The sequence below is a fragment of the Denticeps clupeoides genome, chromosome 5, assembly GCF_900700375.1.
Source record: "Denticeps clupeoides chromosome 5, fDenClu1.1, whole genome shotgun sequence".
In the NCBI taxonomy this organism is placed as follows: domain Eukaryota; kingdom Metazoa; phylum Chordata; class Actinopteri; order Clupeiformes; family Denticipitidae; genus Denticeps; species Denticeps clupeoides.
In genome coordinates, this window is record NC_041711.1 from 17,203,978 (window position 1) to 17,229,103 (window position 25,126).

Below are 25,126 nucleotides of genomic sequence, written 5' to 3' on the forward strand. Positions count from 1 at the left end.
ATAATTAACCTCCCTGTGCGCGCTCCCGACCCCGAGCAGAGCGCGTGCGCGTGCGCGTGCGCGCGACTTCGTATTAACGATATCTGGACGTTGATCGACGTTTATAGGACGTCCATCCAGGAGTGGGTGCAGTTTCTGTTGATATGTGACCAGTACGCCTCGTCTCACGTGATTTTCACCAATTGTTGCAACTGAGTTGTAGTTCGCTTTTCACTCCCCTATGAAACTAAAGCATAAGCGTACGTGTACTTTTATGCGTCTTAAAACTATAACGAAAAATAAAAGTGTTTATATCTAGATGCATGCACTAGTGGATTGGACCCATTTAACCAGCCAAGCCATGCATTTTTCATGTTCTCCTGCAACTTTTTTCCAGCAATCTAACTTCAAAATGCATAAAACATTGCAGCATGCAAAGTTGCCAGGAAGTTTACCCCCACGAAAAACTTCAGTAAAATCCGTGAGGAACTGTATTATGAATAGATATGAAAGCAGAAAAATGAAATGTGTGGTGGTGGTGGTGAGAGGGGTTATCAATCGGGTCTTCAGACCTTCCTACTCAGCTTCCAACAAACACGTTGAGAGGGAGCCGGACTGACGACAAACTCTTGCCAAGCGGTCTGGTTTGAACCCAGAGCCAAGTGTACCATTGGGACAGAGACTTTGGGGTCTACGGTGTACTTAGTGCAGGACAGAGGCCAAATCCCCAACATCCAAAATGTGCGTGTATGCCGGGGGACAGGGGGATCCAGGAAGGAATATAATGGACTGTTTAAAGGCAGGAAGAATGCTTTTGCCTTTTAGACTTTAGAGCCATGTTAACTGTTGCTTTGTGAATGCGTCGCCATACAGGATGGAAAATTCAGGGAAAGGAGATCCAGACGTATCTTCCGTCAGGAAAAAATGGAAAAAAATGCACGTCAAGACAAACATGATCTCTTTAAGCTGGTAAATATGCACAAAATTGCAGATTAGAAACATTTTACTCAAACCGTTTTCTCTGCACATGATTATATCATGTTGTATCATATACATTTGGCACAACATGTCCGATTCAGAGTTCACAGCACCATGTTTTTACATATTTTTAAATCTGAAGCTCCTACCTGTGCAATATTCAATACAATCTGGGAAAAGGCTGGCTGCACACTATATTTTATTAAATATCGTCTTCAGGGCACAGATTATGAATCTTTCATTTTAAGCATCTCCCAAGACCAACATATCAATCAGTGATTCAGTAAACAAAGAAAAATTGCATCCGCCTTTTCACAGCACAACAGCGAGAACAAAGAGGAATGCTCTTGTGCTCCCAGAGGCCAGACTAAGTGCTCATGGGTCTTCTCCATGACAGAATTGCTGTCATCAGCGTTTGTATCCTTGGTGCCTCTGATAAATTGCCCCCTTTCTGCACTCACCCTCAGTGGTTAAACCAACTTTACAGGGGAGAAAACATTATCTGAGGCTTTTGAAGTCAGTGCTGGACTGTGGGAACACCAACTGGAGGACGACAAGACTGTACCCTTAAACACTTCCAGATGTCATGCATCCTTTTTACTATGAGAAACTGGGCATGTTGAGAATGACAATGGGTTAAATCTGTCATTGGGCAACAAAGCACCACCAACTGTCTATTGCTGTAAAGCCAAGAAAAGAAGGAAAAAAGAGAGACCAAACTATCAATAATTAGTAAAATACTGTACACGTCACATCATTCACATCCGAGCTGGCACTGAAATATGATTGATATCCTGGTTCAGTCAGCTATAGGAGCAAATACATGTACAGTTCAGAGTATTTATTGAGGTGAGCGGCCACCCCACACCCCACCCGAAGTTGGATCCCTGCCCAGCACCCAATGTACCAGAAGGGACTGCAGCACCCACAAACCTACTGTGGTTATTGAAAGTGACCGAATGAATTACATATATGCACATATATGGTATCACATATGTAGCCTTCTGTCAATAAACTGTTTGAATTCATTGAATTCGTTTTGACATCAACCTTTATATGAACCTATTCAGAAAGTCCCTGACCACACATTTTCCAACAGAGGCAATTGCAATTTTTCAACATCGGGACGATATAGTTGGACCTCCCAGGTAATAAAAGGATTAATAATAGAGATGTACAATAGAGATTTGTATTGCCTTAAAGAGAAGTTTGAGGATTTCTATGTGATGCCCTCCTCATATATCATTTATTGGCCTGGTCTGCAGGCCTCCTTTTGAAAGGCTTCAATATTGCATTTTTTTTTGTTTTCCCAAGAAACGCTCTTTAGGTTGTGGCTCAGCCTCCAGTGTCACCTATAAAATGTGAGGGTGAGACCGACTCAAGCAGTCCACTGTAGCTAACAGGTGGCCTCAGAGATAAGGGCCAAAATAATATTCGTTCCCGCAGAGGGGGGACGCAGAGACTGACAGCACTCTGCTCTCAAGAAAACAAAAGTGCCTTTCTGCCAGTGAGGTGAGGCTTTGATATGTTAAGAAAGGAAAGACACACACACACATAAACACACAAAAACACTTTTATGCACACCAACACCCATATAGGGAATAATACAGCAAAAGTAAGCATGAGACAAAGTACAATGCAATGTGCATTCTAAAGCTATTTGGCCTTTACTTTGTCGGTTTATGGAAGAAGGTCAAAGGTCATCACATCCCGAACCCCAGCAAATTTGAAACAATCATTTCTTTTAACATAACTGGAAACATTTATAGAAACTAATAACATTTACCAGACCATATTATGGCTGTAGTGACGGAGTTGCCCTTTAAAGAGGTTAAAGCTGTTCCTGTTTGCTGATGAAAAGCTACATACCTGTGCATGACACATGGCAGCAAACTGACTGTCACGTAATTGCTCCTCACGCTGTGTAATGAGGTCTTTGAACAAAATGTTTGCCTTTGAACTGTATGCCTGTAATCACAGTGTGTCTGCCTGTTATTCAGTGTGCAAGGACATGTATTCTAGCATTAGAACACTTGATTTCATTAACTTGCGTAAAGGCTTTCTTGAGTAGCGCTGTTCTAGCCATAGATCAAATGATTAATTCAGTTAAGTCATTTTCTTTAAGATATGAAATTCTTGATAGCAGTTTCCTGTGAAATAGCCAAATTGAGTTGGTCCCGGGAACTGCTGCCTGTGGCTCCAGCCACAGACAAAGACAAAAAAAATCAATTACTAATGTCTCGCCTCTCACGTTGTTTCCCTGGTGAGCTTATTTAAGAGTTTAATACAATTTTAAGCATATTGGACACACTTTAGCTTGAAAGTCAATTAGAGGAACCCACAGCACTGTTATGTTTAATACTGTAAAAAAGAACTCTAGAAGGAATTCATTCTGTATGGGACAGAAAGAGCATCCACATTGAATTTGTAATACGAAAACAAAGCTTGTGTCGCCGCAGACAGAAGAAAAATTAATTGCATTTCATTACATGTTCCTTAGGCTTCTGTTTCAAATACTTACCATTTTTTAAGTCCTTGATGAAAAATATGCTTTTAATATGTCCAGAGAATGACAAATTGGTGATTTACTGTAGGAAGCATGAACAAACTGTGTTGCAGAGACAGACCTGGTCTCTTTCTCTCCATGTCAGAATGTTTTATTCCACTCTTATCTTAATAAGTCTCAGGTAAGAAGCTGTAGAGGTCTGGAGTATCAGACCTCTGGAGGTCTGGAGAAGCTTGTACTGTTGGACCTGCTGGGAATAAGCTCTCCACTCTGCAGCTGGATGTTGGACTTCCTAACAGACAGGCCTCAGTCTGTTTCTATAGGAAATAACACCTGTTAGGTCCTCAGAATGAGCACAGGTTCCCCACAGGGCTGCTGCTCAGCCCACTGCTGTTCACTCTGCTTTCACTGTGCTGCACAGTACAGTTCAAACCACATCATCCAGTTCGCAGATGACACAACAGTAGTGGGGCTCATCACTAACAACGATGAGTCTGCCTACAGAGAGGAGATAAAACATCTGGCACTCAATGTCACCAAGACCAATGAGATGGTTGTCAATTACAGGAAGAAACCAGCTGTCCCCACCCCACTGCACATCGATGGATCTGCTGTTGAGATAATCAGCAGCGTGAAGTTCCTGGGTGTGCACATGACAGATGACCTCTCCTGGAACTTCAACAACACCTCCACCACCGAGAAAGCCCAGCAATGTCTGCACATCCTCAGGAAACTGAAGAAGGCCAACCTCCCTCCTCCCATCCTCACATTGTTCTACCAGGGGACCATTGAGAGTGTTCTCTGCTACTACATCACTGTCTGGTACTGCACTGTCGCCTAGTGGGTAACTCGCCTAAGAACCAGAAGACCCAGGTTCAATTCCTGCTTAATACCATTGTGTCCCTGAGCAAGACACTTAACTAAATTGCTCCAGGGGGGACTGTCCCTGTAACTACTGATTGTAAGTTGCTTTGGATAAGGGCGTCTGATAAATGCTGTAAATGAAGTGAAGTGAAGTGATTGTCACTTGTGATACACAGCAGCACAGCACACAGTGAAATTTGTCCTCTGCATTTAACCCATCACCTTAGCAGTGGGCAGCCATGACAGGCGCCCAGGGAGCAGTATGTGGGGACGGTGCTTTGCTCAGTGGCAACCTTCTGATTACGGGGCCGCTTCCTTAGGCCACCACTGCCCCAAAATATGGAGCGCTTCACAGATGAAATGAAAGTGAAGTGATTGTCACATGTGATACACAGCAGCACAGCACATGGTGCACACAGTGAAATTTGTCCTCTGCATTTAACCTATCACCCTGAGTGAGCAGTGGGCAGCCATGACAGGCGCCCGGGGAGCAGTGTGTGGGGACGGTGCTTTGCTCAGTGGCACCTCAGTGGCACCTTAGCGGATCGGGATTAGAACCGGCAACCTTCTGATTACGGGGCTGCTTCCTTAACCGCTAGGCCACCACTGCCCCCGCTAGGCCACCACTGTCATCATGCACCATGCCTAACTTCTCTGAATCGATCCAATTTTAGTATATGTTCAGCCGTAGCAAGCACTTTCACCCATCTCCCAGCTCTACAAGAAACACCTCATCCGTCAAGCTCGGAACATAATGAACTACTCTCACCACCCCACACATGCCCTATTCTCCCTCCTACGATTGCACTATGGGGGGTCTGTGTGAAACATTATTTCAATACACGGTGTACTGTGTATACTGTTGTACTGACAATAAACCAATCTTGAATCTTGAATACCAGCCTGGTGTGAATGCCTGGAGTACCATTTACTGCATTGTGCCTGATGTGTGTGTGTGTGTGTGTGTGTGTGTGTGTTTATTATTTAAGGACCTACAGACAATTCACCTAGCATGCATGCCTTTCCCTATGCACGGTTTTGCATGGATTTTGTTGAATTTTTTTTTTAATCAAGATTAAAACAATGTCCTATCAAAAGAAGTTTACTTTGGGTTTTGTACATACTTTGAGAACCTCAGTGAAACCCACGATATTGAAAATTATTCAATATGTCCATCTTTGCCCACATGACCTTGTGTGCAGCTCTTCTGCAACTGGTCAGTTCATATACAGGTACAAAAAAAAAAACACCATTAGGGAAGCAAGAGAGAGTGCAAGGATGAAGACCCAGCTTAGAATTCCAAGGACCTGAAGCACTGACAGGAGGATGGAAGTATGACAAGTTCCTTTCTCAAACTCAAGGTTGCCTTACGAAGTTCAAATAAAGCAACTCAACAAAAAACAATAAAGGAACGTGGAGATTGAAAATTGCAAACACACTGAAAATTTTAAGACTAACTGTAGAAACTCTAAAAGCACATAGATAGGATTTCTTTTCAAATGGATAGAATAGGTTCAGTTTTTGAAAACCACTTAGTTTAAGAGCTGCAGACTTGATGTGCTACCCGGAGAACTAAATTCATGACCCTGAGGGAAGAAGCTGGCATATAAAGGTGAATAAGCAACATATAAAGGGAGCAAGACTTACATGAACAACATTTGGCAGGCACAGTAGGTACAGGGACAGTCCCCTTGGAGCAACTCAGGGTTACAAGTCTTACTGAGGGAAACAATTAGTTTGAATCTATGACATTGAAGTCTTCTATTACTACTGGCCCTTGTCCATGGTGTTAAAGGTCATCTAAAGGACAATATTTATAGGGAACTGCTGTACAGGAGAGTAATTAAGTAGCCTGGAGATTAGAGAGATAAGCATCGGCCTTTCTTATATCTTATCTTTTTTAAACTCCAGTTTTCTTAATACAGTATGTACAGTGCATTCGGAAAGTATTCGCAGCGCATCACTTTTTTCCACATTTTGTTGTGTTACAGCCTTGTTCCAAAATGTACTGAACAGAATTCTACTCACAACAACCCATAATGGCAATGTGAAAAAGTTTACTTGAGGTTTTGGCAAATGTATTAAAAATTAAAACAAAGAAATAACATTATACATATAATCCATCAGGTTGGATGGGAAGCGTTGGTGCAGGTATTTTAAGATCTCTTCAGAGATGTTCAATCATATTGAAGTCTGGGCACTGGCTGGGCCAGACGTTGTCCTGAAGCCACTCGTTTGATATCTTGGCTGTGTGCTTAGGGTCGTGGTCTTACTAAAATATGAACCGTCACCCCAGTCAGAGTTCAAGAGCACTCTGGAGCAGGTTTTCATGGAGGATGTCTCTGTACATTGCTGCAGTCATGATTCGTTCTATCCTGACTAGTCTCCCAGTTCCTGCAGCTGAAAAACATCCCCACAGCATGATGCTGCCACCATCATGCTTCACTGTAGAGATGGTATTGGCCTGGTGATGAGTGGTGCCTGTTTCCTCCAAACTCTACTCCAAAATATATTTTTAATGGGAATAAGACTGAAGTCGTGTTGTTTAGTCCCAATAGTGTTAGCATTTACCTTACATCTACGACCCCTTTTGAGAAATCCATGATTTTAAGCCTACTTGGATAAAATTGGATAGCCAGGTAAATGCTGTTGTGAAGTCTGCTTTTTTTCAGTTGAGGCGGCTGTCAAAACGTAAGCCTGTTCTGTCAAAACTCTGGAAACAGTCATACATGCTTTTATAACTACTCACCTTGACTACTGTAATTCACTATTCTTCTGAATCAGCCAGGCCTCCATGGCTCGCCTACAGTTGGTGCAAAATGCCACAGCTTGATTTAACTGGTATAAGCAGACGGCAGCACTGGCTTTACTTCACTGGCTTCAAGTTTGTTTTAAAATCTTTTCTTTTTCTCAGTCTGTTCTGCCCCTGAACTCCTGCATTCTTACATTCTGTCCAGTTCCCTCAGGTCTGCAGACCAGAGGCTTTAATCTGTACCAAAATCACATTACAAACTGAACTCTGGACTGACCTGCCAAGCTTTGTTAGGCAGGCCCCTTCACTCACAAATTTCACATCTTGTCCAAAACACACTTTTACAACCAGGCGTTCAATCCCGTGTGAGGTGATAACTTATGTGGTTTTTGTACTTGTCTTATTTTGTTTGTGCAGATCTTTATTATATTAGTTTTAGTGGCGGTTCGAATCCGCCTGTCGCTTATAAATAAAATGGTATGGTGTGGTAAAGGTGGTTCTCATTCTAGAAGGTTCTCCTCTGTCCACAGAGAAAAATAAATGAATTTAATCTATTTTGGAAAAAGTTTATAACATAACAAAATGTGGAAAAAGTGCACTCTATGTGTGTGTGTGTGTGTGTGTATGTGTGTGTATACACTGCTTAAAAGAATAAAGGGAACACAAAAACAAGACATCCTAGTTCTGAATTAATGAAATATACTTATTAAATACATTGTTCTTTACATAGTTGAATGTGCTGTCAACAAAATCATACCAAAATTATAAATGGAAATCAAATGTATCAACCTATTTGGAGTTACACTCAAAACTAAAGTGGAAAAACACACTACAGGCTGATTCAACTTTGATGTAATGTAATTAAAATAAGTCAAAGTGAGGCTCAGTAGTGTGTGTGGCCTCCACATGCCTGTCTGATCTCCCTGCAAGGGTTTCAGCCATGAGAATTTCAATTAGGTGTTTGCTGGTGTGCGTCTGGTTTTGCTGAGTGTTGTGAATCTGACTCTTGTGTCTTTTGGTGGGTGCATTTGTAAAGGTGAGGAGAGCGCCCCCTACTGATAGGCAGATAAAGCCTTCAGCTGGATACTGATGGGAGCTGGTGGCAGTTTTTGCACAACCGTGTGTCTGTATTACAATAGCAGGCCAATTAATTAATTGCAAGACCCGTCAATACTGACTCTACTATTTGCCTGCTTCTGTTTCCTCATGCTTCCTGGATTTGTGTAATATTATTTTTACTATGCGCCTTTACTTACAGACTCAATTTTATTGTGTACAAATTAAAGCAATTTCACCAGCAATAAAGGATCCATTTAGCGCATTTTATGTACAAATCCTTCATCAGGATGTCTGTCTAGGAGCAAATTCTTTTGTTTAGTACACATATTGGGGTAAACACAGGCTCAAAAGTTAAAACTGCTGTTCGGGTATCAGAAATAATTGCAGGGAAGATAATGGTGCCAGATCCCCAACCTGAAATCTCATCCAGCCAGCTACCTGGGCCCACAGATTTAGACATCGTGTATGTGGTGACAAAGGTGACTTTGTTTGTTTTGTGATGTCTGCCAGAGCACACAATCTTTTTAATCCTACTAGAAGCCCCCCAGCCTTTTTTTCCTCTCCATTTTTTAACACTCTGGCAAGCTCAAGATTATCTCAATGTCACTCACCAAAGGATCACCGCAGCCCTCTGCAGAGAATTTGTCGGAGACAGGGTATTCCCTGTCTGGGACCGGGACATCCTCCTAGGGACCTGGCGCCACCCCCAACTTCATAATCACTACCAGCACCCAGCATCTGAGCTCTGCCAGCAGTGCCATGTCTTGCACTCATGTCTGTAGGCATGAGTGCAGTTACTGACACTCAAACTGCACTTCCTGGTCTGATAAGATTGTTGATGGTCACCTGACTGAACTTGCTTCCATTGCCCCCTGTTCCTTGTTCTCCAGTGTCCTGCTAGTGTGTGCGTCCTTGTGCCCTTGTGCTGCATATTTTGAATTTGGTTATTACTTACTTAATCAGTCTTACAGTAATGTACACACACACACACACACACACACACACACGCACAGTGACCACAGGACACAGCTGTCTCAGCTGTGTAAGATTAGAGAAATGATCCAGGCAGGAAAAAAAACCTACAGGAGGTGGAGGATCAGTACCGGCAGGATTAACTGTATCAAACTGACTCCAGGACACCTGATTCCACAAATGGCCTCATACACTACAAAAGAGCAGTATCAACTTCCAACAGCTCATGCTCATATCTGCAACTTTTCCATTTTATAAAATGTCATTCAGTGGAATCCTATCTACCTAGCTACCATAAGAAATACAAGAATGATATTTAACAAGATGCATTAAAGTACGGTCATTGAGAGACACAGGGCACTATTCCTCAGGATTAACTGATAAAACATAAAGAAAAAATCAAATGTGCTTGTGACTAAACCATCTGGCATAAAAAAAAGATTTAAAAAAATTATATTGATGTATAATGATCTCACTTTATCAGTAGGAGTCTGTTGTGCACTTTTGAGTTTTAAAAAAGGGATTAGTTGTGCAAGCCACCAAAGCACAATATGCTTTGGATGAGTTATGAGTTCTGAGCATGTCATGTAAATGTCAGAGATTTTTAATACTGCCCCAAATATGTCCTGATTATGTGGTCAATGATGTAGTAGTATATGATCATACTTGCCATGGATACCTGCTATAGCTGTGCTTTCTAGTTATGACAATTTAGTGCTGACCAGACATATTAGCTAAGGTTTTTAATATAAAACTTTTCAAAGAGTGACACTGTATTGAGGACAAAAGCATTTTGTCTATACAAAAGTAAAAACAGATTTGAAGTGTTTCCCCAAAATTTGGAAAGTGCTGAAAAAACTGATTTGGCCATAAAAGTTATTTTTATTATTATTATTTTATAATGATGTACTGTACATTTTTGTATAAAATCTCACATGTAATACACATCCTTAAAATACAAGCCAACCTGACATAGAAATCAAATATAAAATTATAAAACTTTTCAAACCAAAGTGCATACATTTGTTAAAGATGATGGTATGGCATAAATGAAAAAAAAATGCTTTTCACAAAAAAATTAACAATCTGCATCTGACAGTTTGTGATCAAGTATTTGTACACTTTTACAGATGCACAGTGGACACTGGTGAAAGTAGCCTAATAGGTGATTACTGCAAATTTTAATTGATAGTAATGGAATTGATCTGGGGTCATTAAAGAAAATCATGTTGTACAGAATGGATGTTTTCAAAAACCAAAAATGTACAACCTTTCATGAGATTTAAATAGTACAATTCTAAAAATAAATTAATGAAGCATAATAAAATAAAAAACTAAGATTCATTGAATTAATTGATGATGTGGTTCTTATATACTTATACATGGAGTAGGCAACTTGGGCATATCATCTATGCCTTGGCAATGCTGTTGCTAAAGGCAACTGTGCAGATTTAACTAGATTAAAGGACTTTTTCAACTCAGAGTGAATATATATGATAAGCAGCCTTGATGTCATGTTTGGATAGAATATTACTGCATTTTAAATAAAGCAACACATAAAACAATAAAAACAAAAATTGTCAAAAACAAACATAACTGATTATTGAAGTGGACATATAAAACGTTTTATTATTAATTCTGTTGTACATTTATACAGGTCATATAAAAGTGAAAGATTGTAAAAACAAGCTAGGCGGCTGTCTCGCGTATTGCTACTTCCAGTCTCTTTGGAAGCAGCTCTCTTCTTTCATCAATGTTGATAACAGGCTTTCGACAGTGCTGTCCATCAAGGTACATCTTTCCATAGGCGGGGTTGGAGTAATTCACAGCCTACAAAAAGCATCCAATAAAAATAAATAAATAAACCAACAAACATTCATACATTCAGCTTTCAGAAGAAATAGAGATGGAAACCTTTTTTTCCAAGCTGTAGCATCTTAACAGCATCACAAAAACAAATGAGGCAGTGTGAGTGTGTGCTATGACAAGGACACCGCTGTCCCAACAGGTCTATCTATTCATGTGAAGCACCTGCCGGTGTTTTTCCATCAAATGCTGTGCTTTCATACAAACAAGCTAAATTCACGATCGCTCAGATTAAACCATCACATTATGGGTATTGTTCAATGTACAATACACTCCAAACAGAGACAAGCTTTCCTTGTGGCATGAGACGAACTGAATTGCATATTGTACCTTCAGCATGCAAGTCTCATGCAACCTACTGAAGCCTCACACTCAAATGCCTGAGTGTTTGGTCATGTAAAGCTTAGCTATTAGCAAGGCACTGTGTTCATATTCGTTCAGATCTGTGGTATGAAAAGGGCATGCAGGACCCAAACGCTTGGATGAAAGTGAAGTGAATGTCATTGAGAAACACTGCAGCACAGCACATGGTGAATCAAATGAAATGTTTAAACCATCTCCCTTAGTGAGCAGTGGACAGCCATGAAAGGTGTCCACTGCCCCATGCTTTTGCAGGGTGGTAGTAGCCTAGAGTGTAACACACTCGCCAATGAACCAGAAAACCCACGTTCAAATCCCACTTATTACCATTGTGACCCTGAGCAAGACACTTAATCTTAAATTGCTCCAGGGGGGGACTGTCCCTGTAACTACTAAGGGTGTCTGGTAAATGCTGGAAATGTAAATGCAGCAGACCAATTACAATGAATGAGATTCTGCACCAAACAGGTAAGGCCCCTGGTCATTACCAGCCAATTACTGACAGATTGAAGGCGTATTTCATTTCATTTATTGGGTTTTCAGTATTTTTAACCTTTAAACTTTCTATTTAAGCATTACTATTCGTTTCTAATTATATTTAAGGCCATCATTTTGGAAAACCCAATGCAAGACTTTTATTTATATATATTTTGAATTAGCAGTGATTGTTATAGAACACATGTAGCCAACACAGTGGGAACAGAGAAAACAAGATGCAGGGCAGAACAGTTCACCTGGCCTGGGATTATCTCCTTTGGGATGGTGTGGACTGGCAGAGTGCGAGTATCGCTGGACCTCACACACCAGCCCTAAAACACACACACTGACAGTCAGCCTCAGGCAAGGGACAGGTCTCCTTCAGCTGCATTAGGAGAAATGTTAGTTCAGGCAGAAAATCCATACACTGATACATACAACATGCAGAGTAGAATATGAAGAAGTGAGCAGAGGGGTTAATTATTTAGAAGGCAGCATTGCAAGTTGCAAGAGCTTACTTTACTTTCCAAGTAAAATCATTTTACATGATTTGGAATGATATAACGTAACGAATAGTGAATCACAAGGCAGTGCTTCAGCATAAAAGCATTGTAGTCTGCAATCTTGAACTTCTGTTAAAGTCAGAATTCTTCTATCAGGGCCAAGATCCCGCTGGAAGTCTGGGATTCGGTTCCAATCCTTTCTTACAGAGGAGGATAAAGATGAAGATCTCAACCTTTCTTTCCTGCTCTCTCTGGCACCTAAACATACCTGCCTTGTTCACTAAAGGAGCCCTGGGTATTTCCGTACAAGAAAAACCTTCTTCAGACCTGGGGCTGGGTACTGGTAGCTTCTTCATGATACAAACAGGTACTTGGCCATTCCATCCTCTATTGTCCATAACATGATTATAAGGTTATGTTGAGGGTGAATCTTCTTCTTTATAAATCTATACTTTTTTATATAAAAAACAATTCTGAATGGTTCGGAAAATACCAAACCTTGTGTGGGTCTAAAGTGAAATTGGGGTGAAGGATGCTGCCAGCGTCTGCGTGATTGTCATGCTCCACCTCATACATGTTGTAGGAGGGGTTGCCGATCTCCACATTTAGGCCACCGTTGGCCATGGGCTGCCGCTGTACCCGTTTACCCCTGACAGGAGAAGAGAGTGTGAAAAACCAACAGCTCACCACTTCCTTCACAGACCTCAGTACAGGTCACACAAATTAGTTGTACCTTTGCCTTCTCTTGCAGATAAGTACCCCAACCACCACTGTGATGATGATGAAGACCAAAAGCACAAGAGGAACGATGATGGCTATGCTTCCTGCATCACATGTGCAAAACAAAAAGTCAAGTTTACCAGTAGGAACATTGAAATTCTTATTAAATTATTCTAAAGGCACTGTACAAAATCAGTAGGTCATAAAACAATTGTGAACCAATAAAACAGTTATATATTCTTGTAAAAATATCAAACCCAGCAGAATTATTCAGCCATATATCAGTTCAGTGTCAACATGAAGCATTCATAATCATTTAAATATTTAATTGTTCATTAATGCTCTATATTGACTTGTAATTTGAATGTAGTATGATATGCTAGCAATTTGCAGGAAAGGTCATAGTCTCACATACAAAAGAAAAAAAAAAACTAAAAAACTCAGTTAAATGACGGGTAGATGACATCTTGCCCTCTGTCTTGACGAAAAATTCCCTTTGACTGCTCTGCTTTCTAGTTAATCCCTTAAAAAACCCTTGGCTGACTCACACGCTGTTCTGCCAGCAGCATTAAGTTGGCAGCCATATGAGAAAAGGCAATAAAAATCGTCCATCAGCAGGTCATAATGTGCCCTTCAGTGACGCCAGACTGCAGAACACCATTCTGCTAAAGTGAGTTTGGAGTGGCAGATTTGGGAGGATGGAGGGACAAGAAGAGAGAGGGAGGAATGGAGGAGGCTCCCAAACCCATGGAGAAATGTCATCTCTCCCGCCTGAGACTAAATCAAATCACAGCAAATGTCTGATGGGTCCTGATGAAAAGGTCTCCAGGAGCCTGGGAGCAACCCTCTCCAGTTCCGAACACGAGGAGGAACATGGGCGCCCGCTTCAAAGCGGACTGAACTTTGGGTGATGATAGGATGGGTGTGCATGTGCGCGGCAGTGCGATGCTGCACCTGTCTCGATACTTGGTTATGTGTCTGAATTGGTGCTGCATGTGTGCGTGTGTACGGTATCTGAGAAACTCACTCCCGCTGACGTTATCAGAACGGCTGCTTCTGGGCGCCAGTCTCTCACACTGTGTGCCAGCCCAGTTTGCTGAACATCTGGAGAGAAAAAAAAAAATCTGATGCTTGCTGCAGAACCAAACTTTCACTCACTACACACAGGGTTACGACATACAGTCTCTCGCAGGTAAATAAATTCTTAGCTACAGGCACAAATGACACAAATCCAGCTTCTATCCTCAGCACAACATGAACAGAGATGTTTTTGACAGGCGAGATCATCTAATATAACACTGGGCTGTCATTTCTGGGTGGAAAACAAAACGCTGCACATCTAGTCAATCAAGTCCTAGAGCTGGGCAATTTAGACTGAAAATGATATCGCAATCATTTTGCAGTATGGATGTTTGTCACTGTATAAACTGTACGTTGAAACACGTGTGCAGAAGCAGTAGAGATCTGTCCGTGTGATAATCGAAACCTGCTCAAAAAAATGCCAAAAAGCACAGAAGATGCATCTTGTGTAATTTATTATTTTCACAAAACATTTATGGCTCATAGTATCCTAGTATTTTATGACAATATCTTGCCATTGATATGTCATTGATATTTCGCCCAGCCCTAGTATGTCTATGCTACTAAAAATTAAACTATGACAGGAAGTCATCATTGATTTTCATTTCATTTCATTAAACAGTGTGAATGACTCTCATGCAACAATGCACAGCACATGAAACCAAAGACCGGGTAGCATGTGTGGGTGACAGAAGGGAGGAATGTCCGGCTGAAAAACCCAGGACACCATGCTGTTCCGGTATCAGCAGTCCAGCAGGATCCGGTGGAAGGTGATGAAATGGATCCACATTGCAAAAATGGACTAGAAGCAGTTCTCAATCGCATGGTTCTAAGTAGGCCGGTGCTGTCTGCAGGTGCCTTGGCCAGTATATGAATCACCCGTGGTGTGGACTGACAGGCCGCGTTTAGCATTAATAATCAGACATGGTAAAGCGACCAGCCTATTACGGGTCTTATGTCTTATATATCTTAATAAAAAAAAAAAAGGAAAAAAAATTTAATGCAAAGATTAGCAAGTTTCAAAAACTAATTTTTTATTCACAGTAGAATATAGAAAATATAGAATACGATGGCAACAACACATCTCACAAAAAGCTGTGAATGAATACATAAGACTGTAAAAGTAAGTTGTGAACTGTGAAATGAAACAACTAGAGGAAGTGATAACAGGCCAGTAATATTATTGTAGCTTGTGGAACCATTCCAGAATAATGTTCCTCAACCAAAAATTCTAAAGATTCCAAAGAATGGAGAAATCTCTGTGTACAAGGAAGAAGGCTGAATTTAATTGGATGCCCAATTTGGGCCTTCAGTCAGCATTGCATTAAAAGCATGCATTATTTTTTACTGAATACTGAATTAAATATAAGAGATTATTGCATTTGGATTTATTTAAATTTTTCAGGTTCCGAACTTTTTGGAACTGGGATTAAATCTTCAGTGGATGTTCATGATTTTGAAATAAAGAAAAGAAGAAATATCAACAATACACTGCTTCATTTTTATATACAACTACTCCTGAATACCGAATAGCTGTGACATATGCAGTTTTATAATTATTATTATTTGGCTGGTGGTTCACTCAGCGATGGCCAGCACACATAACAAGCCCCAAGGTGCAAGTACACACATGCACACAGCGTAGCTGATACTGATGAGTGTGTGCATCCTGGGAGTGCTGATGAGATGCATATGGAGGTGCGAGCGTTAGAACGAGGAAAGGCCCTTTGGTGGTGGAGTGAAGGGAGGCCTGCACTCAGACTGATTGGATGTTGTGGGGATGCAAGGTGAGATTCCAATATGGGGGCATAAGTTGGAAAGAGAGGGAGAGAAAGGAAAAGATAGAGAGAGAGGCAGTGACCTACTTGCAGCGGGGTTTGTTAAAGGCAGTTAACGTGCAAATCCCCTCATTCTGACAGTAGTAATCGCATGGGTTGGACCGCTCGTCACAGCGCTGGTTTTTGAACCCGGCCGTACAGCTGCAGAGATTGCAGTAAGACGGCTCATTTGTGAGAATAAAAGAAATAAAAAAATACAGCACAACACATTCTCACAGTCCAATGTAAAATACCATAGTCGGACTTGCAGTCTCTCTCACTCTCTCTCTCACATACACACACACACAAACCACTGTGTATATTGTTTTAAGGACCAAGGGTAATAAAAATGTAAAAAACGTATTACAAATGTGCCACAACTGCACATGATGAAACTTTTCAGTCCAACCTTACCACTAAACCTCATCAAACAAAACTGCTCTTTTTAATAAAGCTTTCAGCTTTTTTTAATTAAACTTAATAATAATAATAATAATAATAATTATTATTTTCAAAGGTTCCACAAGGGTCTGCCACTTATCCAAAATTGCAAGGTTTATTATGCATGTGAGGTCAAACACACAATATCTGCAGTTCAGTACGGTACAAACCTGTTTTATATACGAAAAGGAAAAACACATTCAACCAGGCGAGAAAAAAAAAAATTCAGATCCCATACGGTCACTTTTCCTTCCGAAAGCACAAGAGCAGTATAAGAACTCAGTAGGAGATGCTGTAGCTGTGCCAACTCAGTACAGGAGAGAGACACACTCCAAACAGACATCTGTAAAGCCAAGACCACCCTGTTGAGAAGAATCTGCTAAAAGTCTTGTTTTTCCCGTCCTTAGCACTGAAACCTCTCTCCATATGGGCACCATAATGCATTAAAGGAAAAAGAAAAAGAGACAGAGAACAATAAAACATATTTTCATATTGTTCACTGAGCACCCTGGGTCTAAGAGGGATGATAAGATGAAAAGCAGGGGGAAATTGATGGATGTTGCTCATCCCAACAAAAACTAAATCTGTTGTCAAGGTTTTGCGTCTTCTTCTACCTTATGAATTAAATATACGGACCCTATCTAGAGAGAACTGCTAGAATTATCTTCGTACAGATAAATGCACTGCAAGTTTCTTTAGCTTTACAAAAACACAAAAAAACTGGAGATGTGGAGATGGTCATGCGCTGGCGACCCTTGGGCAGAGAAATTCGCTCCACTAATCACTGTGCCAGGCAGTCGGAGAGCCCACCTTGTCATTAAGCCCTCTTAACCTGACAAAAAAACAGCCACAGAGTCATCTGCATACAAATGGACTATCAGATGTCAGCGGATGACCGGTTTAAATGAAAAGAAGAAAGAAACGAACAGTGAGGAAGAGGAGGAAGAGGCGCTCGTCCCCGCAGGTGTAGAGAAATAAATCTGACTGTGAGCGTTCACTAAAACAGGACTGTGAAGTGGAGAAAAAGCGATTTCAAGCGATGACCAACACACACACACACACACATACACACACACACATTACACACAAACGGAGGACGGGATGAGGTAAAGCAGAGCGTCTCCCGCACGCTTCCCTAGGGACAGATAAACGGATTGCATGCTGTCTCACGCAATACGCCTGGAGACAGAAGGTTGCGGGGAACAGGGCAAGGCGACCCAAACGAAACGGTGACGCCGTGGAACGGCCTGAGAGGTTCGACGCTCTCCCGAGGGCACCAGCAAGCGGCGTCTCCCTTGAGTCCACTGCTCCAGGTAGAGCATACAAATTCCGCTGCGCTCCCCTCCCTGCTCCACTCCGAGGTCTTGTCAGGTGAAGCTCAAATTCGTCATCACTCGCCTCCTCTTCATCTTTTTTTTTTTTTTTTACTGCCCTGTCTTCCTCTCTCTCTCTCTCTATCTCGCTCTCTCTGTCTCAATCTGAAACTTCTGCGGCCACGACTTTGAGGCTGTTGAGGCTCACTGTGACAATTCTCTCCTTTCTTCGTTACTCCATGCACTACCTTCTCCAAACAGCCACCAGTGGGGGAAAAGATTGCATTAATTAAAAATAAATAACTAAACATATAAAAAAAAAAAACACCTCAGGGTGCAATTTAAAAATGAATGACTAGGAATATAGACGGCCAATTTATTGGCAGCGGAGCCCATTAAGTAATTACTTACTGACAGAAAGGCAGGCTGGTCTCCGGATCAAGGTGACAGGTGCCGCCGTTGTAACAGTAGCCGTCACACAGCTGACAGCTGGACGCGATTCTGCCATTAGTGCAGCTGCGGGTGAAAACACAGTCAGGGCCGTCATTTTATTTATTGCTATTGGTTTAATGGCTTCACTTTGCCACTGCGGCTAAAACCAGTTTCAAAATGCATTACTCAACTGAGCGCGTGTGCACAGGTAGGCACCCATGACAAGGGAACTGAAGGGATTATATACATATCTGGATACATTTCATGCTGCAATTAAGACTACTTAAAACATCTAGAGCAACCTTTATGATGTGTAAAGGGTGATTTATGTTCCCTGTATGAACAAGGTTTAAATAATAAGCACGTCAGTTTTAAATGTTTCAACCGATTATTGAACCGATTATTATTATTATAATACTGTGTCTTTCATAAGAATTTCTGTCGTTTGTTCTTTGTGACTTCTCTGTACTATTTCTTGATTTCCAGTGGTGATGCTCTTTTCTGCTTTTGGAGAAATGTGCACAAATGGAGCTGAAATGACTTCTGACTGAATGATCTTTCTATCTGTCTTTAGTGCTGAGCATGAATGTGCTGTAAGAGTGAAGTCTTTGCACATGCATCAAGTACTCTTCTACAATCTTCTACAGTACGGGAAATGAATACAAGCCGGATCAAAAGCTGCAGCTACAACTAACTAGCACGCAAAATCTTATATTGCTGTTGTATTAAATTGTGAAAATATGCACTCCACATAGAAAACTAAATGTTGTTGTGATGCAGTATTCAAGCTGAACTGCTTACTGTGGGAACAAAACAATACACGTTATTGGGCAAAATAATTCTACGTGTTGCAGGGTGCAAAGTGGGTGGACTTTTCAGACCAACTAAACACACACACACACACACATACACACACACACACACACACACACACCTTTAACAAAATTCTTAAAACAAACATGGCAGAAAATCAATACTCACTTGCAGGTCACATCACCGGTGTCGTGGTCAACTATACAAGGAGCTCCATGACAGCGGAGGCAGCGGTCCACCTCACACTTAATCCCCTCGTACTGCGTGGGACACACACACTCCACATGGCCTGTACTGGACAGCGTGCAGGCCTTCGAGTTCACACAGTAGTGGTGGCAGATATCTGCACAGATGCAAAGGGAGGAGAAGCAAGCAAACACAGGAGATGCAGAGATGTCCTTCAGAGTGGTGCTAATTGAGAATGACCTACGTGGGACATAACTGCATATAGTCATGACTGTACAGTGTGGCTAAATACAACCGGTGTGGAAATACAACCTATAATCTCATATGGTGGCGTTGATATATGGAAATCTGTTGTCAGGACCAATTTATGTAATTTATGTTCACTCTGTAGAATGGTAACAAGGACTCACATGAAGTATGATAAATGATTCTAAAACAAGCATCTTGGGCTTGAACCCGTCGCTCAGCATGAAGGGTTAGAACGGATGAGTTCATTAGATGCGCTCTGGGCTAGCTGTCCAGCATACGTGCCTCCCACTGTCGGCCGGGTGCATATAGGGTCTCGAGTAAAGCGGGTGTGAGCGTTCTCTGGACAGGACTCACAGGTAGTCAGATGGTTTCGAACGAATTGCAGGGCCTCTGGACTGATGTAACAGGAAGCAACAAGCAAATATAGGGAGAGTGACTTGCTTCAATTGTCAAAGATCATTTCATGGTGTAAGTGACACCTGTGTGAGTCAGCAGTCCCGGCCCGACATGCAGCAAGATGCCCAATGATGAGCCGATGCTAGTCGACTGTGGCGAAGGCTTAATTAGAAGGCTGCGCATGGCGCCGGCTGCATGATGTCATGATGCCGGACGGCGGGCGCGTCAGCGGGGCCGACAGGCGGCGTTAATTAGAGTAAACCGTGGGAGCTGGATGAGATGAAAACTCACGGTAACGGCAGCGATCCCCTGTGTATTCTGCCATGCAGCGGCACACGGGCTGGTTCCCCAGGCTCACGTCGCAGGTGCCTCCGTTCAGACAGTAATTATCACACACCCTCTTCTCGCACTGGGCGCCAGTGAAGCCTGTAGCGCAGCGGCATGTGGGCTTCCCTTCAGAGAAGAGAGGGGGTGGGACACTCGTGAATTTGCACTTCAGAGAGGGCAATTAAATAGCACAGAGACAGAGACCTTGATCCTGCTCACAAATGTAAAGGGGCTGGTAGACTGTAATTTGTATTTTTTAAATGAAGAATTCCCATCATTTAGCAAAATGCAAAAAATGCTTGTGTTATGGCTAAATGCAGCTCTGGTCTACAACAAAAAGTTCCCAATAGCCCACCAAAAAATGTAATGGACAGAGACACAGAGACAAGTTGTTTAGAAGTTTGGTCGATTATGGTCCCTTTTATAAGCTTTTGGTGGGGAGTGTTAAGTTGCTAGAGCAACTAAGCAGAGCCTCGCTGAACATTTTACAGTATGAACATTTAATTAGCACTTCCGTTATAAAGATCACTTCCTGAGGGAACCACACGAATGCATTTTAATCAACAGAACCTTATCAGTCATGCTGTTCTTCTTAATAATGTGCCATAGACTCCCGTTTTCCTGTTTTATCTCAGAATGGTGATCAGTGATGACCTAAAAGAAAGCCCATTCCCTTGCTAAATGTATCTGTATGTTGCTGTTTTTTTAACAGTAAATGGTATGAATGTAGATCAATTTATATTTTTAGGGCTGTCTTTACTTTACTTTACTTTACTTTATTTGGCAGACGCTTTTATCCAAAGCGACTTACAATGGGAAGACACCAGCAATTCTCGTTCGATTTCTATAGAATATCAAGTATACAAACTAAGAGCCCTGATAAGGCTTAGACTTGTCATTGAAGAACATGCTCGGAGAGTGTTGGGTGCTAGACTAAGAAAAATTATAATGTATTTATACATTTTGTATTTGTTTGTTAAATGTGTATGCATGTGTATGTGTTAAATTTGTCTGTAATATTTTTGGAATAAGAGGGTTTTCACCTTCTTCTTAAAAGTGGTGATAGTCTCGGCTAGTCGTGTGGAGGAGGGCAGGTTGTTCCACCAGCCAGGGACAACAACGGAGAACAGACATGATTGGAATCGGAGACCCCGTGAAGAATTTTAAGTGTTAATCCTTTTAATTAATTTAAAAATGTAATGCATTAAATTTAATGCAGCTGTGCATTTTTAACTTCCTGTTACTTCCTTGGGGTTAACCAATGACACATATGTGAAATTCATCTTTGAAGTACTAGGCCCATCATCTCCTCGGTTATATGGTATGAATAACTCGCTAACCATTCTAGCCCAATTAATGCCAATTTATTAATTGCAAGTTGTTTTGATTTATTGCTTTATAACAAGTCTACTTAAGTCTACTATCACCATACAATTTTCACTTCCTGTATTATTGTTTTTGCATATTTCTGCTAGTCAGATGATCAGATGAGAAAAAAGTAATTCTGCCTGGCTACGGAATCCAATGGGCTGCGAGTGTTAATATAAAGAACCCAGTGGGAAAATACAGTAGACAAAACCCTCCTGACAGGTTTAGTGATCTTTGATACAGCTTCCCAAGTGTGGATGATGTCATCCACAGGACTTCTGTGTACCAGTGGTGACATCAGCATGTGCGTTTACACCCAGGCTGATTCTCAAGACAAAATAGATAAATAAATAAATACATTTAACCTAATACAGGGTTCTTCACAACTATCCCCATAATCCAGTCAAGCTTAGCTTCTGTATCACAGCTCATGGCTGAACGGGGAACGAAGCACATTAAGAAGAAATCTTGGCACAAAGAGGGATTATTATGAAGAACAAAGGAACCGGCATGACACAAAAGAAAAACAACTTAAACCAACCCTGAGGTGCACGGCATTAAGCCAGGAAGTGAAGAACACATAACATGTTATGCAGAACAAGTCCATGTTAATGCAGCAGCACCCGCTGGGTGCTGTTGACCTGCTTTCAAAGTAGTCCTGAGCAATCATGCCTAAGCGGCTTCAGCTGTGATTATGCAGGACACCTTAATCAGGTGCCTCGGCCAAGTGGCCTCTGGGTGTCACATTCTGGTTGACCAGAGACATTTCAAATTTGACTAAATGCCCCTGTGATGCTCTAATACACTACATTTACATTACATTGTACATTATAGAACAAAACATCATCACCCTTGGTGAGCAGAGGGCAGCCATGACAGGTGTGTTGGAACGGTGCTTTGCTCAGTGGCATTTGCCAGTTCGGGATTTGAACCAGCAACCTTCAGATTATGGGTCTGCTTCCTTATCTGCTATGCCAACCACTCCCCCAAAACATAAGACAGTACTATAGAATAACACACGTGAGGTGATCTAACATGTGATGTGATGGCAGCATTTCACACTCTTCACTTGTGAAAGTGAAAGTGAAGTGATTGTCACACGTGATTCACAGCAGCACAGCACACAGTGCACACAGTGAAATTTGTCCTCTGCATTTAACCCATCACCCTGAGTGAGCAGTGGGCAGCCATGACAGGCGCCCGGAAGCAGTGTGTGGGGACGGTGCTTTGCTCAGTGGCACCTCAGTGGTACCTTGGCAGATCGCGATTCGAACCGGCAACCTTCTGATTACGGGGCCGCTTCCTTAACCGCTAGGCCACCACTGCCCTTCTCTCCACCAGTTAGACAACGGGGATGGTTTGCAACATTCCACAAGGTTTATGCTGAGCACTTTCTTATTATTCACTCGTGTTAATGAACATCTCATGAGATGATGACAATAGTGAACAAAGCAGCCATGAAGGTAAAAAGGGGTGACTCGTCTTCATCTTCACTTTCTCCTGCTACAAAAAAACAGTAAATATGTTTTTTTGCATTGAATTCTTCAAAATGACCTCCATCTTAGTCTACATAACCACCACAGAGTGGGTGCATCCAATCTTTTGACTGGTAGTGTGTGTGTGTGTGTGTGTGTATGTGTGTATAGACTCTTTGTGAACTTAACTGGTGTCCCAGATGACCATTCATTCAGAGGCATGCAGAATGTCTACATCTGTTGCTCTCGCTGTCACAGTCAGTTGTGTCTGAAACCTTAAGTGATCTCCTGTCATGCTGCTACTTTTCCATCTGTCGAGCATGTGAGGAAGGTGTTTTTGATGTCTGAGCGCCAACACGAGTGCTTCTGCTGTGCGCTGTTTATATGCGGCCGTCTCCTACGATGCCTGCTGCCTCTGCCGATATTGCTCTCAAGAAAAAGAAAACCCGGGTTGGAAAGAAGTTTGGGTTTCTAGAAAAAAAAAGCCTTTTTATGGCTGCTCTCCATAATTTATTTTCAAACGACAAAAATAATAAAACCTGCCTCTTCCCCTGATACTAGAAATGGCATTAAAAAAGGCAGGGGGGATGGAACTCCTTGCACTCCATCGTGTTTTAACAACTACTGAAAAATAAATATCAAAGAGTAAAAAGCACCCTCTTGCATATTCATGGCAACGTGCATTTTCAGAAGGAAAAGGGGTGTTGCTGAATAAAACAAGCACTTACAGGTGGCAGTAGAGTAGATGGTATGTGTGTGTGTGTGTGTGTGTGTGTGTGTTTGTGAGTATGAGGGGGAAACATATAGAGAGATACAGTGGGGCAGACAGGGTTTCTAATGCATAATTCAATGCTTTCAAGTGAGATTTCTGCGTAGCAGAAAAACCGGTGCAGAATGGAGAGTTTGTAGCAGCCAGCTGCCCCGTTTTCTCCTGCGCTGATTCATTTAGAAGCTTATCCTCCCGCCTCAGAAATATGTGTTAACTACATCAGTCTTCACTGTCCCTGAAATACATCTGCTAAAAATACTGGGAGATAAGGCGCAATATGCTCAGCAGGCCATCCAACAGGGATTGTTTTAGGGACTTGGTGTGCAGAAATCCACACCTGGTTGGTTGAGCGCAGATACAGTACTTAGCATTAAGCAACATTCAGCACACATTTGCATGTTAAAATAGCTGCGTACACATCAGTTCATTGCAAGCACTTTTTACCACAACCCACTACGACCTACTGCGACCAATACAGCTATTAAAGAGCAATCATATCTACGCAGCGTTAATACAAACAGCACTGGTAATTAATGAGAATCCAGCCACACTTCCTCGTTCACGCTCACCCTCCTTCGGAAGACAGTCCCCTGCACCACCTCATCACCACCATCACCTGCACTTCAGCAGCCTGGCACCCTTCAGTGACGATCTTCAGGCCCTTCAGGCTCGACATTACATCTGTTATGCTCCTTCCTGAACGCCTTTTGTGTATTTTAACATGTTCCCATATGTGTGTGTTTTCAGGGTTTTAGTCTTATTCCCTGTTTCTTGTATATCTGGCTGCAACTCGCACTTGGGTGCTCACTTCCTTCTGTGTTGAGACAATGACAGTAAAGAGGACAGTAATCCTAATGGAAGTCAAAATAGGAACCCTTATAACCCTTTAACAGTGAATCTCAGGTGGTTGTAATATTGTTTCAGTTGACCGTCATATTCCCTTATTTTTCAGCATTACGTAATTTTCAGCAAAAGTAATCTCCCTCTGAAAAAAGTTTTTATTGATTCTTTGCAGTTCCACCCACCACATCAGTATTAATACATGCGGTGATTGATTGATGCACATGACTTCAATAGTGTTTAAATATGAATCTGAAAGAATAGGTATAATTTTCACTTTGCAAAAGAAAATGTAGATGCATTGCTCGCTTGATGCAAGAGAAGTTTGTACCAGGCCTGGATGGCCACAAAGCAACTCAACTAAATATTGGCCAATGGCCAGCATGACTGTTCAATCCCTCACTGTTTATCATGGTTTTATTTATTTATTTATTTTTTAACTCAGCAGTCTAGCATCACATCAATATGGTAGTGACCAGCCACAGCAGAAGGAAGCCTATCTGAGATTCTTTATAGTTGAAAATGCATTTCGGTCCTAGGCTATGCTAATGCACCGATACGTGCTACTTGATCTCTCCTGTACC

At 41.7% G+C, this 25,126-nt stretch overlaps 1 protein-coding gene across 3 annotated transcripts in view; it reads right to left on the reverse strand.

The window, feature by feature from the left end:
• Positions 1-9,972: 9,972 nt before the first annotated feature.
• The window catches only part of LOC114789682 (low-density lipoprotein receptor-related protein 1B-like), a 186,110-nt gene continuing 170,956 nt past the window's right edge, over positions 9,973-25,126 (reverse strand). Inside the window, exons 84-92 of one of the 3 annotated variants that reach the window (XM_028978927.1) lie at positions 20,055-20,216; positions 19,101-19,275; positions 18,099-18,203; positions 15,982-16,095; positions 14,064-14,140; positions 13,050-13,140; positions 12,815-12,965; positions 12,071-12,145; positions 9,973-10,940 (exon numbers count right to left, since the gene is read on the reverse strand). In XM_028978927.1, the coding sequence (XP_028834760.1) occupies positions 10,800-10,940; positions 12,071-12,145; positions 12,815-12,965; positions 13,050-13,140; positions 14,064-14,140; positions 15,982-16,095; positions 18,099-18,203; positions 19,101-19,275; positions 20,055-20,216 (1,091 nt within the window). In that variant the 3' untranslated portion in view covers positions 9,973-10,799. The remainder of the gene's footprint in view (positions 10,941-12,070; positions 12,146-12,814; positions 12,966-13,049; positions 13,141-14,063; positions 14,141-15,981; positions 16,096-18,098; positions 18,204-19,100; positions 19,276-20,054; positions 20,217-25,126) is intronic. The other 2 variants (XM_028978929.1, XM_028978928.1) reach the window with 2 other exon arrangements.